At 40.6% G+C, this 17,002-nt stretch overlaps 1 protein-coding gene across 2 annotated transcripts in view; it reads right to left on the bottom strand.

Moving 5' to 3' along the window:
• The window catches only part of pappaa (pregnancy-associated plasma protein A, pappalysin 1a), a 159,349-nt gene that overhangs the window by 116,688 nt on the left and 25,659 nt on the right, over positions 1-17,002 (bottom strand). For both annotated transcript variants that reach the window (XM_015942754.3, XM_015942759.3), the window contains exons 3-6: positions 15,729-15,874; positions 14,757-15,050; positions 14,128-14,320; positions 13,630-13,751 (exon numbers count right to left, since the gene is read on the bottom strand). In XM_015942754.3, the coding sequence (XP_015798240.3) occupies positions 13,630-13,751; positions 14,128-14,320; positions 14,757-15,050; positions 15,729-15,874 (755 nt within the window). The remainder of the gene's footprint in view (positions 1-13,629; positions 13,752-14,127; positions 14,321-14,756; positions 15,051-15,728; positions 15,875-17,002) is intronic.

Genomic DNA, 17,002 nt, shown 5'->3' with positions numbered 1-17,002 from the left:
AATGCAAAGTGCGTTGGAGTCCTCTGACTCTGAAAGGCGCTACACAAGCGCCGGTCATTTATCATTTACCTACAAGCTCCCTTCCCACCGGAAGCTTGTCTCGAAATCACCAAAGAATTGCAAGACCACGTGTGATTTCAGTGGTTTGTGGAATAACAAGCAAGGAGAAAGATAATAGCATGTATCCAAAAAGGTCTGGTTTATTTTCTCTTTTGTTTACCTCGGCTACACAGATTTTACAGGAAGTGCTGAACTTTTTTGTTAGACCAATGAAAATCTGCATGCGACTTTTATTTTGAAAGTTTCCAGATACTCTACGTTGTTTTTGTGTATGATGTCGTGTCTGGCCCTGAACTGTGGAGGTTAACGCTTCCATGTAAAAAGTCTTAAGCAAGGCATCCCTACGCTTCTGGGATTATTCCACAACATAACGCTTAGCAGTCAATGGAAACGCACCTATCCACTTTAATGGCGGATAACTGTTGCATACTATATTTTGCAGGTGTTTCACAACCCTTACGAGCCCAGTGGAAAGGCCTGGTCAGTCCTAAGTAGGGTCATGGGTAGGTTGTGCTCATCTCTGGGTGTTATCATGCAAGAATATAATATCAGTTTGATTCAATAATAAAATTTCATACAAACCATTTGTCCTACTGTGAAATTTGCATTCATGAAAATCAATATGAAATAAACAGTCTTCTGCGGCAGCAAGCGAAGGTGGGGGAGACCTCGGCTTGCTACTGTGGAAGACTGTTTATTTCAGTGCTGTAAGGCGAGAGCAGAGTACGTCTCGACTAGCAGAACCTAACCATTAGCAATAGCAAATCCACAACTGTTGTTTGGATAACACGTCAACCCTTTTACCCAAGAAAGAAGAGCAAACTAAGGCAGCAGAAGAATCACATTACTGTTTGCCAATCATAGGCAAGATGTTTGCATATCATAAACATTAATGCGTAAAAATTTAAATTCTGCCATTTTCCATTCCCACTCCTGCAGCTAACTTCTACTTCCTGAATCAGGAACTTTCTTCCATAGATAAACCTCACCACTGGCCTGGAAATACAGACAGTAGCCGAAGCAAAATGATTTTGCTCTGCATGCCAGTCTAGAAGCCTCAGCAGGTCTACCGTTGGCCTGAACAGATTTGTGTTATGCCAGTCACAGCACTCTGTTGGTTTGGTGGGCCAATTGCAATGCTCTATAGGTTTGGCCTACTTAACGCTGGAAGCATCAGCGTCGCAAAACAGCAGCAGAATGTCACAGCTGCAAATATAATCCATTAGAGTCTATGAGGTTGATTCAAACCAGCCGCGATGCAGCAGGTTTTAGGCGTATCCCAGAAGCAGCATGCTGCTGCGCTAAAGATAGGGCCGGGTTCCACTTTTGCCGTGAGCCGCTTCGGGGATGCGACAATTCCCGCAGTTAGCATAGAGCTAGACAGGAAATTACACAGGGTTTTAATGTAAAATCTCTGGTAGTTTTCAGAATAAAAGTCTATTGCAGCAATGCAATTTCATATCTATGTAGCTTACGTGTGACCTAATGGCTTATTTACTCCCTGCATTAGTCCCGAAGTGCAACAGTGTGTTTTTTACGGCTTTAATCCTGGCACTGGAGGGGAATACCACTATATATGACATCAAACATCAATTTCAAATGTGACTTTTTTCTTTTGGGTTTAACAGCGGATGGCTGAAGTCTCGAGGGACTTTGTGATCTTGTGAGTCGAGCGAGGAGCACAGTGGAGAAGCTGCTTCATGGCTGAGACTCTCCCAGTGTGAACTAGAGTGCAGCAGTTGTCACGAGTAAACCATTTTGCTGCCGTTTCGTGCCGCTGAGGCTTCCAGTGTGAAGTATCTTACTGTACATTTAGAAACTTCTTTGACCTCCTCCCACGTTTTTCATTTACCGTTTCTGTTTTTTGTCTGCTAGCAAAATATTTAGCAAAATTGTTTAAAATTGTTTATTTATCAATGCAAAGATTTGAAAAATTGATTAATCTAATGTTATTCTCAATCCCATACTTCTAAAAACCGACTTCTTTGGCCATGTGCACATCCATGATTCAGATAAACTGGTTCGAATTCATTATCATGGACATTTTATGGCAGGTAGGATATGACGTCAGAAACGTAAGCTGTGACGTTTCCTAAACGGTGTCCTGTGGTAGACCATAGTTCGTGTGATTTGGTGAACCACAAAAGCAATTTGAGTAATGGGGGGAATTGTGCTGTAGAGGTATGAGCATAATAAACTACAAACCAGGTTTTTTTAAGAAGTTGCGTGTTATACCATCTTTACTGAACATGTTTAACTACTACTACTAAAGTATCTAAATTTACAGTTTACAAATAAAAACTCATTTACAAAACTAGGGACAACTAACTGTTGATAATACTGATGAAATATGATTCATACGGTGAAGTAAAAGCCCTGGAGTCTGTTCACTGTCCCATTATAGTTCAGAGCTGGGAGTGGGATAAATAAACAGACAGGAATATGTCTGAGCAAGCAGACTTTTATGCTTTCTAGGAAGTGTCTGGTCCTGAATCTCATCATCTATGACTCACTGTCACACAGTGTTACACACTTCCTCACTTAGGAGGCAGACATCATACCCCTTCAAACTTTTATGCCTGACACCCACATAAACAAAGAGACACTTTGCAGGCACACAGATGCATCCTATTAAATATACTAATACTTGGGATGAACATTTTGACAGATTATTAATTAAAGATACATTGATTTACATTGAAACTGAAATTAAACATTTTTACTGAAGTAATGTTCTTCTTGGACACAAACGTTTAAAGACTTATCCAAAGTTTCAGCTTCATTTAAGCCACATTATTATTATCATTGCCCACTGAAGTTGTGTGACAAGCACTACCAGAACAGGGGCTTCCTTTTCAATTTTCAAGAAACTCCTGAAGACCCTGCTCTTCAGAGAGCATCTTCTTAACTAGCACTCTCCCTGCACCCGTCCCCCCCTCTACCGTCCACTCCTTGTTCCCTCCTCTCCATGATTGATGTCAAGTTGTTGTTGTCATTGTTGTTGTTAGCCTCAAGGGCAACATGCCGATTATCACTTGTAAGTAGCTTTGGACAAAAGTGTCTGCTAAATACATAAACATAAACATAAATGTTGGCATGGACTATGAAAACTGAAAAGCTAAAGTTACATATACAGATGTTAAAATCTTCATTTAAAAATGAGGTGAAGTTAATGTTTTTTTTTTTTTTTGGCTTTATTTGGAGAACTTTCAGTTTACCAGAATGTCCTTAGGAAGTCTGTAAATGCTGGACACAAATACACCATCACAGCAGGACAGCAGCTGTGGTATCCAGTGAGAAGTTGGCCCATGCAGAGTTAAGAGAGAACGGGGAGCTGCCTCAAACAGGGACCCAGTCCAAGAGGGAAAATAAAATGCAGTTTACTCTCACACACAACATTTTAGACAAGTCCAGACATGCCCCTGGTATACGCATTATGGCAAATGTACGTTCAATTAGGTTTCTTTCATATTTAATCTCATGATGTTTTACAAATAAATCAAAACATTCATACAATGGACGGTGAGCCAAGTGCATAACTAACCGAACATAGCTATAGGCAAGACATATTTACATGGAAATTCATACTTCTGGTGTCTGATGTAGCAGAGCTCTGAAATATTGCTTTCGCGTGATTGGAGCTAGAGATGCACTAAAACCAACGTGGGCTGCACTGCGGCACAAATGGTCGCATTGTTGCCTTGCAGCAGGAGGATCACTGATTCTAGTCACAGTATGTGGTGGATTACCCGTTGACTGATTTATGTTTATTTATTTTATTTTATTTTGTTTTTTATTTGTGTAGCAATGAATATACAGTGGTGTGAAAAACTATTTGCCCCTTCCTGATTTCTTATTCTTTTGCATATTTGTCACACAAAATGTTTCTGATCATCAAATACATTTAACTGTTAGTCAGTTTTGATATGATGTTTTTTATTATTTAGGGAGAGAACAAAATCCAAACCTACATTGCCCTGCATTAAAAAGTAATTGCCCCCTGAACCTAATAACTGTTTGGGCCTCCCTTAGCAGCAATAACTGCAATCAAGTGATTGCGATAACTTGCTACGAGTCTTTTACAGCGCTCTGGAGGAATCTCATCTTTGCAGAATTGTTGTGATTCAGCTTTATTTGAGGGTTTTCTAGAATGAACCGCCTTTTTAAGGTCATGCATCTCAATAGGAATCAGGTCAGGACTTTGACTAGGCCACTCCAAAGTCTTCATTTTGTTGTTCTTCAGCCATTCAGAGGTGGATTTGCTGGTGTGTTTTGGGTCATTGTCCTGCTGCAGCACCTAAGATCGCTTCAGCTTTAGTTGACGAACAGATTCAGATTCAGATTCAGATTTCAGATTTATTGGCCAAGTAAAATGACATTTACAAGGAATTTGGCTTTGGTAGATGTTCGCTCTCTAAAACATACAACAACCACAATAAATGAGAATAAAAATACCTAAAAACACATAAGAACATGTATACCCACACACATGTTCATTTACACACACACATACACACACACACACACACACACACACACACACACACACACACACACATCCATAAGCATACTGAATAAGTATTAAAAACTATAATAAAAGGATGGGAAAAGAATCTACAGATTCAGGAGAGAAATGGCTGAAGGAAAGAAACTGTTCTTGTGTCTGGTAGTTTTTGTGTACAGTGATCTATAGCGTCTGCCAGATGGGAGGAGATGGAAGAGAGTGGATGCAGGATGTGTGGCATCTTGGACAATATTCACTGCCTTTTTCGTGGTCCTGCTGATGTACAGTTCCTGGACAGAGGGCAGTTGGGCACCAATGATTTTTCCTGCTGTTTTAATAATACGCTGTAGTCTGCATTTGTCCATTTTTGTGGCTGACCCAAACCAGACAGTGATGGATGAGCAAAGTATGGATTCGACTGCAGCAGTGTAGAAGATGATCAGCAGCTCTTGTGGTAGGCCGTACTTCCTTAGTTGCCATAAGAAATACATCCTCTGCTGAGCCTTTTTGACGATGGAGTTGATGTTTGTTTCCCACTTCAGATCCATGGAAATGATAGTTCCCAAGAACTGGAATGAGTCCACCAATGACACTGGGCTGTTGGATATTGTGTGTGTGTGTGTGTGTGTGGGGGGGGGGGGGGGGGGGGGAGCACTGTGGTAAGCTTCTTAAAATCCACGACCATCTCCACAGTCTTAAGGGTGTTAAGCTCAAGATTGTGCTGACTACACCAGACCACCAGCCTCTCAACTTCTCGCTGATAAGCAGACTCATCACCATCCCGGATGAGCCCAATGACAGTGGTGTCATCTGCAAATTTCAGGATTTTTGCAGCTGTGTCCTTAGAGGTGCAGTCATTGGTGTACAATGAAAAGATGGCCAGACATTCTCCTTCAGGATGTTTTGGTAGACAGTAGAATTCATGGTTCCATTTATCACAGCAAGCCTTCCAGTTCCTGAAGCAGCAAAACAACCCCAGACCATCACACTACCACCACAATATTTTACTGTTGGTATGATGTTCTTTGTCTGAAATGCTGTGTTACTTCTACGCCAGATGTAACGGGACAATTGTCTTCCAAAAAGTTCTACTTTTATCTCATCAGTCCAAAAGGTATTTTCTCAAAAGTCTTGGCAATCATTGAGATGTTTCTTAGCAAAATTGAGACGAGCCCTAATGTTCTGTTTGCTTAACAGTGGTTTGTGTCTTGGAAATCTGCCATGCAGGCCATTTTTGCCCAGTCTCTTTCTTATGGTGGAGTCGTGAACACTGACCTTAATTGAGGCAAGTGAGGCCTGCAGTTCTTTAGAAGTTGTCCTGGGGTCTTTTGTGACCTCTCGGATGAGTTGTCTCTGCGCTCTTGGGGTGATTTTGGTCGCCATTCCCACTCCTGGGAAGGTTCACCACTGTTCCATGTTGTTGCCATTGTGGATAATGGCTCTCACTGTGGTTCGCTGGAGTCCCAAAGCTTTAGAAATGGCTTTATAACCTTTACCAGACTGATAGATCTCAATTACTTTTGTTCTCATTTGTTCTTGAATTTCTTTGGATCTTGGCATGATGTCTAGCTTTTGAGGTGCTTTTGGTCTACTTCTCTGTGTCAGGCAACTCATATTTAAGTGATTTCTTGATTGAAACAGGTGTGGCAGTAATCAGGCTTGGGGTGGCTACAGAAATTGAACTCAGGTGTGGAACACCACAGTTGGGTTATTTTTTAACAAGGGGGGCAATTACTTTTTCACACAGGGCAATGTAGGTTTGGATTTTGTTCTCTCCCTAAATAATAAAAATCATCATTTCAAAACAGCATTTTGTGTTTACTTGTGTTATCTTTGACTAACGGTTAAATGTGTTTGATGATCAGAAACATTTTGTGTGACAAACATGCAAAATAATAAGAAATCAGGAAGGGGTCAAATAGTTTTTCACACCACTGTATATCAAATTGTTCGTTGCTCTGGTTGGTCCTAGTGCTATCCAATTGTGTGAAGAGACAGTATGAAAGACAACCGTAGATCCCACCCCACTACTGGGTGGTTTTATTGGCTCATAGCCAGACTGTACACTGCCCAGCCAATTAAAAAGGGACCACCTGATTTTAATTAAGCAAACAAGCAAGAACCTCCTATTGGATAATCAGTGCATGGATGATTATCTTTCACTTGGCAACAAGTTATTTAACCCCAATGAGTTGCTTTTAGTTTCATAAACAACCATGTGGAAATACACATCTGGTGGTCATGGAAAAGATAGGTCAGATCATTGGCATGCATCGAACAGAGAAAACAGCTAAGGAGATTGCAGAAATGACTAAAATTGGATTAAGAACAATCCAACACATTATTAAACCTTATTATTAAAACACCTTCTCAGTGGCCTAGTGGAAGACTTTATCTTTAAAAACTGGTCTGATGAGTCCAGATGGACCCTGTTCCAGAGTCATGGTTGCATCAGGGTAAGAAGAGAGGCAGATGAAGTGATGCAGCCATCATGCCTAGTGCCTGCTGTACAGGCATGTGGAGGCAGTGCTATGATCTGGGGTTGCTGCAGTTGGTCAAGTCTAGGTTCAACAACAGGATGTGCTCCAAGAATGAGGTCAGCTGACTGCCTAAATATACTGAATGACCAGGTTATTCCATCGTCCCTGCTGGCATGGGCATATTCCAAGATGACAATGCCAGGATTCATCGGGTTCAAATAGTGAATGAGTGGTTCAGGGAGCATGAGACATCATTTTCACACATGGGTTGGCCACCACAGAGTCCAGACCTTAACCCCATTGAGAATCTTTGGAATGTGCTGGAGAAGGTGTTGTGCAGTGATCAGACTACCACCATCAATGCAAGATCTTGGTGACACATTAATGCAACACTGGAGGGAGATAAATCTGGTGACACTGCAGAATTGTATTGAAACAATGTCACAGCAAATGTGTGCCGTAATCAAAGCTAAAGACAGTTCAACAAAATAGAGTGGGGGATCTTTTTTTGGTGGTGACTTTTTTTTGCCAGGCAGCAGTAGCTCAGGTGGTAGAGCGGATTGCCTCATGATCGGAGGGTCATGGGTTTGATTCCAGCTCCCGCCAGGGGTATCCTGCTGTTGTGTCCTTGGGCAAGACACTTCACCCATCTTGCCTGTGTTAGTGGTGGTCAGAGGGGCCGACGGCGCCAAATGGCAGCCTCGCCTCTGTCAGACCTCCCCAGGGCAGCTGTGGCTACAAGTAGCTTACCATCACTAGCAGTGTGTGAATGTGAGAGTGTGTGAAAACGTCTTTGGGTGTCTAGAAAAGCGCTATATAAGTTCAATGCATTATTATTATTATTATTATTTTACTTAAATGGGATTGCTAGCCAGGCTACACCCCTTCTGAAGTGAAAGCATGTATTACTTTTCCCTCTAATCTTATTGTTTATTGAAAATCTCAATATTTGAAGAGAAAGAGTAATGGTGATTCAGACTCACAAAACTCTAAAGCTTCCAAAAGTTCTACATTTGTGGTTGGTTAGCACCACACTACATGTATGAACTATGTATAGGCAGGTGCTCAGGCCATTAGAGCCAGTTTGTTTACGTGCATGATAATGATTTACACCAGATGTTGTTTGTGTGAATGTGTACAGTACTGTAATTACTGTAGTGTTAATGGGGCTCTGTTCACAGATGACTAGCTCTGCTCAGTTCTACCTTGTAATGACTTGCAAATGATGAACACATGAACTGTTGAGGATCTGAAAACATAATAATTTGTTTGGGGATCCGGGGGAGCAACACATCCCCAAGGCCTCCGCTTCTTTCTCTTTAAACAACTAATTTGTAGCCTTTGACTACAGCCATTTAGTGTTATTCAAGCAATACGACTGGCGTCTTTCATTGTATTTCAATCTGTCTTGACATTTTTGTAGAGGTTCTTTTTCTCTCAGCCAGCCCTGAAATATGTTTGATTTAAATGAAGTTTGATTGCTGCCGGGTAGGGATGTAGAGAGTATCTGGCAGGCTTGCTGTATATCCTATATAGATTCAAAGCAGGATGTCTTCATTTTAAGAGTAGCTTAGAACGGAAGACGATCGCCCACTATTCCCTTCCCCCACCCTCTCCCCCACAACAAACTGGAAACTTTTTTTCAAGGTTCAGATTACAATTATATTTCATACTGTTTTATAAGGTCTACATGTCCATAATGAGTTAACTTTTAGTGTGGTAACACCATTTTAGTCGATGACATCATCGCCAGTTTCACATTCCAATGGCCAGATTGACAGGAGTCAAACTGACTGCTAGTGGGAGTTCTAGCTGAGTTAGAATTCCTAGTGTTAAGCAATGCATTTGTGTGCAACAACTCAGTATAATGGGCTCGACACACGGGAGGTGACATTGCCTCTCCTCCATTCATTTTCAATGAGACATGCGCTAATCGCGGGTCTCTCTCCTACCAAGCGAAACGCGAAAAACATGCGTGTGAAAGTTTGCACTCGTGCACGTGTCGTGCACGGACGACCCAGCGACGCGATCCCAGAAAGTTGAAACATTTTCAACTTTTCATCGCTGTCGCTCGGGCGAGGACCAATCAACGGAGGTTTCATTCACTGACCAATGAGCGGACAGGATGCTCCGCACATCTCCAAGCAAACATGGAGGAGAAGTTGATTATTATTATGGTTTATATAGTAAAATCAGAAGTAAGATTTCACATAACTCTAGCAGCACCTTGTGAAACATCATATCTACCACTTTATTAACTCTGAACCGCTTAAATAACTTTAATTCCCTCCAACCTGACACAGCCAAACAAAACAACGGAAGTTTCGATTTCGCCATGGAACAGAACGCATAGACGGCTTTGCCGCTGGCCGCTACCGCAGATCGCCTCCCGTGTGACAGGTAATAAAAGCGACAGCGACAAATTTCGCTGATCGCGGTCGTTTGTCGCCTCCCGTGTGTCGAGCCCATAAGGCACTGTGTACCACAAGATTTCTGGTTTCTAAAATTAAAAGCATAGCTCCAGGACCAACAAGAGAGCCTTCAAAGCAAGGATAGCACACTTTCTGTCAAGAAGCAGCAACATGCAACAACATACAGATGTTTGGTAGCAAAGCACAACATCAAAACAAATGTCCAAGCATTTGAGCATATTTAACCAAAGCCCTAACAAGTCTGAGTTGCCTGAAGCACTGTTTCATTTACATAAGTGTTGTGTAACAGTCAGTGTCTACAATGTAGACATTTTAAATAAAAATGCTCTAAAATTGTTATTAGAGTGGTAGGAAATCGCTAAGTGAGCAATTGTTCTAAGCACCACCCTTCAAAGCATTATTATTAATGTTTGTCCCTGCACTGCAAACATTTTACCTAAAAAATGTTATTGAATCATTATTAGGAGTGGCATAAATTAAAGAACATTCTCACATAGCTGCGAATAAAATGCTTAATAGGATTTCTGCAAGAAGTATGGTGACAAAGAGCAAAGATAGAGCTGATTTTATAGCTAAAACAAATGCTCTTTATCAATTATTGTGCTTATTTTAATGTTTACTACATTAATCATTACTGGTTTGGTGTCTGAGATGTCATGTGGAATCTCTGTTAAGATGCATCACCATCCATTGGAAAGCAGACCCTGTGATTCTTCTGTTTTGTGGCCCAAGCGTCATAAATCCAGAGAGTCATTTGCATAATTTTGGAACTGAGTTAGTTTCCTAAACTCATGCACAAAGTATTAACTCAAACTAGATAAACTTTAAATCTCATAATCACTCCTTAAACTGTGGATCAAAAAGGGACTGGAACTTTGCTTTTCACACAGCCTTTGGTTTTCTGGAGAGTTTGTCATTTTAAAGGGGAAAAAGTGACTCTACCCTCTTTTACTTGCTAAGAAATGGTCATTCAACAGCATTTTTAGAGACATTGGAGAATGAATAAATAACCTAAATCCAATAATAAACACCTGGTATTTTAATATAGGAAACACCTGCAGAGGACAACCTGATGATGTACGGAGCTGATGAGCATCACAGTCTGAGAGAAGTAGCTGTTTTAATTATTATTATTAATAATAATAATAATAATAATAATAATAATAATAATAATAATAATAACAATAATACATCAAACTTATATAAAGCTTTTTAGGACACTCAAAGACGATTGCATGCACTCTCACATTCACACACTGCTAGTGATGGTAAGCTACTATGTAGCCACAGCCACCCTAGGGCGGTCTGACATAGGCGAGGCTGCCATTTGGCGCCATCGACCCCTCTGACCACCACCAACACAGGCAAGTTTGGTGAAGCAGCAGGATACCCCTGGCCGGAGCTGGAATCAATCCCATGACCCTTCGATCATGAGGCAACCTGCTGTCCCACTCTGAGTTGCTCATTTAAAATATATTTGCTCATTTTAAATATATTTTAAACCATTTTCTAAATTCGTTTCTATGTTTCAACATTTTTTGTTTTTTTGAAGCGCCTCGTGATTTTTATCTTGAGAGGTGCTATAGAAATTATATTTTCTTCTTCTTCTTCTTCTTCTTCTTCTTCTTCTTCTTCTTCTTCTTTTTCTTCTTCTTCTTCTTCTTCTTCTTCTTCTTCTTCTTCTTCTTCCCTCCTGAGCTACTGCTGCCCTAATTTGCCAGGTTTTAAAGGTTTGTGACACTCATTTAATCAATACATTTTAGGGCTGCACAATATATCGAAAAATTATCGTCATCGCGATAACAGGACGTGCGATAGGCCCATCGCAAAGCACGTCAAAAACGGCGATAAATGTTTAGTTCAAACATTTCCATCCGTGTCATACATCAGCTTTTTGTAAACCAGCTCTGTTTTTTTACGCAGAAGTATTATTTGACCAATCAAATGTAGTCCTTCTGATATGCGGCCAATCAGATGGGTCCGTTCACGTAACATGCCCGCCCCCTACGTAGACCCTTACCCCAAAATTCCACTATCTCCGCTCCGCCCCCGCTTTCCGCTGCCGCTCACTTCCCTTGTTCGTCATGCTGGCTCAGATTAACGAACGCACTTTGTGCTGAGGTTTCTGGAATCAGCTCTGCTTTCAAACGTGAACATGAGTCTGCTCTGTGTCGTTAAGCAGCTGATCATAACCGGGCTGACTCCGACACATGCCGGTGAACCAACCCACCTACTTCCATGTCGCTAGTGTTCCACCGGGTGGTGATGTTAGCCCGAGGCTCCGGTTAGCTTCCAGCTGAAATGCCACAGCACTCTCCTCCCAGTCCCACCCTGCTGAAGAGGGCCTGGAAAAGTTCCCCCACACATCAAAGTGATTTTTCATTTATGAGCTTTTATAACCTTGTTATTCAGGATAGTTGATTTGCTGCTGCACATAAACTGTCAGTCAGAAGCTCTGCTAGCTGGTTATCTTAAGAGGAGCTGGTTCAATTTGTTAGCTTGTTATCAGAATCATAGTTGCAGTTTCATCATCTGAGCTGCTTTTTAAGATCTAGGTAAACTTGTTCAATTTGGGGTTAAAAACAAACGCTTTCACATATTTTCCATGTAGTTTTTTGCCAGTTCCTCTTCTGAAAGGTAGACAATTGTTTTTCTCTTTCCCTCAGAAAATCTTAATATTCTCCTAGTTTGGGCCAGCACAGTTCACTTCCCAATTACAGCAACAGCCTTATATCATAACCACATAAGTGGGGAAAATGTTCAGTAGCAATGAGAGAATTTGCTGTTGCATTTAAGTGATGTTAACTATTATTTAACATTTAAACTTATTTACTGATTTTTTTTATTTATTCAAAAAACCCTGGTAAGGGATGTTTTTTCTGTATTTGGAGCATCAGAAAAAGTTTTATGATGGAGGTGATGTTTTAAAGTCACTGAGAAACTGCATGCATGCAGTTTGTTGTTTTGCTGCTAATACAGTAGCAGGTGCAGCTGCATATTTTTGCAATAAAAATGTTATGTTGTAATGGAATTCACGCATTAGTTTTTGTTTGCTCTGAACCCAGAGCAGACGTCATACGCCAGACGACATCAACACTGCATACTTTAGCATTTGTTCATTTATTGTGAGTAATATCGATATCGCAATATTAAGCACTGTTATCGAATATCGCAGGTTTTCCTAATATCGTGCAGCCCTAATACATTTGTAATTGTCTCAAAGTATTGAATGCCTTACAAGTCAATTTGTTTGGGTGGGGGGCTCAGATGCACTTGCTCCAGGAACTAGAAGAAAACTACATCAGAGGAGAGCTTAACACAACAGGATTTTGAGTCGAATGTCCTGATATTTGGACATTTAACCTCGGATTATCGAACAGCAATACAACTGACTCTGCTCTGCGACGTAGATGTTTTATCTCCACATATATAACAAGCCTGGAAGAGTTCTGCAATGTGGTGCAGTTGCTAATGCTAATGGTTAGCTTCCACTAGCTGAGATGTTCTCTGCTGTTTCCTGGATGTGAAACCAACAACAGCCTTCCCCATCGCAAGTCAAGATAGGTGAGTCCATCAATGTTAAGTGATAGTGTGACGTAGATCTGTCAGGCTTTTCAAATCCTGAAGATTTACCTATTTTCTGTCAGAAGCTAATGCAGAAGAATGGTGTAGAAGATTATTTGCATGTTCAACCTGCACAAAAAACTCAGAGTGACCATCAGAAATAATCATTGAAATATGGTTTTACAGTGTTCCACATCTTTAAGGTTGCTCAACCCTCTAAGGAGGGCAAACAGGTCATAGGTTGGGTTGGTGGGGTCTGTCATCATGGTTTTTTTTAGCAGTTTTAATGCAGATGGGTATGAAAAATGTCTGTACTCTCCATCACACTAAAAAGGCAACACTGGGAACAGTATAGCTTTTAGCCACCTTAAAATATTGAGTGGTTGGTGATTCTTTGTAGGATGCTGGCTGAATCAGTAGACGTGCAGCCCCAACTATAACTGTTGGCATAACTGTTTTTAGTAACTGCATGACTTCTCCACCAATGATGATGGGGGGATGCTCAATGTCAAACCAACTACAACTCTCAATTATCAAATAAGCAATGCATAAAACATCAAGAAGTGTCATAGCATGTATTGTACCATACCTTCAGCCTCTCTTGGGGACCAGTGTCCAGAAGGTTCACATGGTAGTGGAGATGAAGAGTTGGATGCATACTGCAGAAGAACTCTCCCCTCAGTACATTTATCACACACTGATCCCACTTCTCTAGGAAACCAAAACAGCAGCAACAGCAACCAACTTAGGTAGAAACATACAACTTAAAAGCATAGTACATATCACAACCATGCAACAAATAGATTTTAATGAGTCCTACTTTCAAATAATTTAGTTCTACAAGAAGTCATAAATATGAAATCATTGTTCTTTTATCTAAGCTAATTTTTCCGCTTCATATTTAAAATACTTCATTCATCCCAAATGGGCAATCTGAGACATTAGAGCAGAGTTACACAAGTACAGAATTTAAAAATGCAAGAAAAGGTAGTGTGATTAACGCAATGACTATCAGCAATGTGACTGTCTCCTTATCACCACACAAATCGCCTTTTTACAGTAAGTTGTGTACAATTATGTGTTTCACCTTTCAAAAAATTGTCCGGAAATTGGTGGAAACCATTCAAGCGTGATTGAGTTATGATGCTGCTCGACCACTTGAGGTGCCATCGCCACTGGGGGAGGTTTAGCAGCAGGTTGCCAAGAATGGTATACAAGATCCAGGTAGCAGTGCATCCTGGCATTCTGGTTCATTGTGAATGAATTTGTACAAGAATCATCTGTGGATAAAAGAAGCAGTCTGTGGGTGTGAATTACATGTGTGTTTCATAAGCCTTAAAATGTACTGGATGTATTTTTATGTGACGCCAGAATTAACTTTCAAAACAATTTGATAGAGCAAAAGTAAAGTAAACGCCAGCTGAATAATGCGTAACTGACTAGACTATTTGGTACAAATAAGAACCAAATTAGTTAAAAGTTGATTAAAATGCACCCAAAACAGAATTAGGTTTCAATTGTGTCACATGTACTGTTCACATTAAACAGAATAATCTTTTCTCCATGAAACTAAGCCTAAATATTACTGACAAAAGCATCATGCAATTAAAAGGTCCCCTCTGTTGAATGTCTTGGTATGCATAGATTCCTCCATGATATAACAGCATTTATTTTGCACAGGTAAAAATTGAAACCCACATGGGAGACCCAGCTGACCTGCATAACTCATGAAGTTGGTAAATGGAGTATTTACGAAGTGCTGAGGGCCACAGGTTTCATTGACTGGATCGGGATCACCACAGCCCTTGTACTTTGGTGTGGGGTTGGTGTCAGCACACAGATCTCCCGTCTCCAACGAGGGCTCAGTTTCCAAACACGCATCATTACATGAATCGACCTCTGATATGCCTCGAAACACATGGTACAATCCGAGGCTATGTCCAATCTCGTGGACCATTGTGTCAGTGTGACCAAACGTTCCATAGACAGAAGGATTCAGCACAATTCCTCCTGAAATGGATAGAAAAGCAAATGCATATTTAAGATAACACGTCTCAGTTTGCACCAAACACTTCCTATTACCAAGACCCATTCACACAGGATTAAAGGCACCATGGGCTACATGACTCCAGGGCTGCAAACTTTTTCTACGTCGTCCATGAGCGCCCGATGACCTGGCTTTGTTACTAGTGTGGACATTTTTACTTTCTGGCTTTTTTTAGTTTCGGTTGATTCATGTTAGCGATAGCTCTTTGTTAGCGCTAGCTACAGCAGGCTGCAGCAGGGTTGTTTACAACAGTTTCGATTTCAACCAGTAGGATGGATAAGCAGAAAACTGTTTAATGTTACTTTAATGTGCCCCTGAAAACTTTTCTAAAGCTCTGCTAATAAAATCCACATTAGCTCCCACTACTAACACTGTCACAGTCTTCATCCTGTGTCAAGGGGTCTCGATGTAAGACTGTTGCTAAACTGCGATAAGATTCAGACAATGCATTTTTATATGCCTCCTCAGCTATCATCTTCTTCTCTGTCAGAGCTATGATGAAGACAAATACTGCTTAAGCTTTGATCTGCATCAGTCAAAATCAACACTCCAAGGCCATGTGTATTTACACTAAGTAAGTGCATGTGAGCGAGTGTGCCTGCATGCATAAATGTGTGTCAGTGTTTTTGTTTGTTTTCTACCCAAATGTGTAAGGGCTTCTTTGTCCCAGGGCCAAGTGGAAACCCCAGCCACATTTTCATCAGAAGAATTGGCAAAGAAGATATTCAGGTGAGTTGAACCATCCAAATGTAGAATGTCTTTCAGCTCTTTCAGATCCAAATAAGCTCTGGAAAAAAAATGAAAATGAGAAAAAGAGTTTTTGACATTAAGTTCATGATTAAAACTGTATTCTACCAGGGAATGTAAATTTCATCGAGGTAATGTGTTAAGGATTTAGCGGGAAAAGGAACATAGACAGTGTTACCGTTCAGAAAGACTTAATGTTGAAACAAATCCAGGACAAATTCATGTATGTTTTTAAACAAGACTGGTGATTGTACCGGTTCTATATAAAAAAAAAAAAGAATAGGTCCCAGAAAGTATGGAAATGATGTTTTAACAAATCTGTACTGAACAAAAAAATGGATTATAACAAAATATGAGTGCTCATTTGCTGTGATCAAAATTAAAGTAGGCTTGCAAAAATGCATGCAAAAAGGTTTTTAAAAAGTGTAACAGTATGGACATAAAATAAAAACTTTTGAATTAACCAGATGCTAAAATCAACAATTACTTTTATTTGCTTTGTTGCACTTATGTCAACAATATCTTGAGCTGTGAAGAAAACTGTATATCGGTTATGGCGGCAGAGGAGTCTGCTGCAGTTGTTGTGTCCTTGGGCAAGACACTTATTCTACCTTGCCTGCTGGTGGTGATCGGAGGGACTGGTGGCCCCGGTGTACAGCAGCCTTGCTTCTGTCAGTGTGCCCCAGGATAGCTGTGGCTGCAATGTAGCTCATCACCACCAGTGAGTGAATGTGTGTGTGTGTGTGTGTGTGTGTGTGTGTGTGTGTGTGTGTGTGTGTGTGTGTGTGTGTGTGTGTGTGTGTGTGTGTGTGCGCGCGTGTGTGTGTGAGTGTGTGAGTGAGTGAGTGAATTACTGATTGTGCTCTAAAGTGCCTTGGACAGTAGTAGAACTCTATATTAAATACAGGTCATATTTCATTTAGCTTCAGTGAGGACTTGTTTTTTGTAAAGAGATGAATAAAGCTTCTTGTTGACTTTGCTGAATTCACTTAAGTGAAGTTTCAACAAAAGAATAAAGTTCAAACAAAAAAATCACATAATCAAAATATGTTATTGAGAGTGAGTTGTTGTTGAACCCAATTGTGAATGTTTATGGGCCAAATACTAGGCCTTGTGGGACACCTTCATAGAAAAGGCTGTTATTAGGTCATCATGTGTGTGTTATTGA

This window comes from Nothobranchius furzeri, chromosome 6 (genome assembly GCF_043380555.1).
Source record: "Nothobranchius furzeri strain GRZ-AD chromosome 6, NfurGRZ-RIMD1, whole genome shotgun sequence".
Classification (NCBI taxonomy): domain Eukaryota; kingdom Metazoa; phylum Chordata; class Actinopteri; order Cyprinodontiformes; family Nothobranchiidae; genus Nothobranchius; species Nothobranchius furzeri.
The sequence above is the reverse complement of the archived record's forward strand: the minus strand, read 5'-3'. Positions and strand labels throughout refer to the sequence as shown.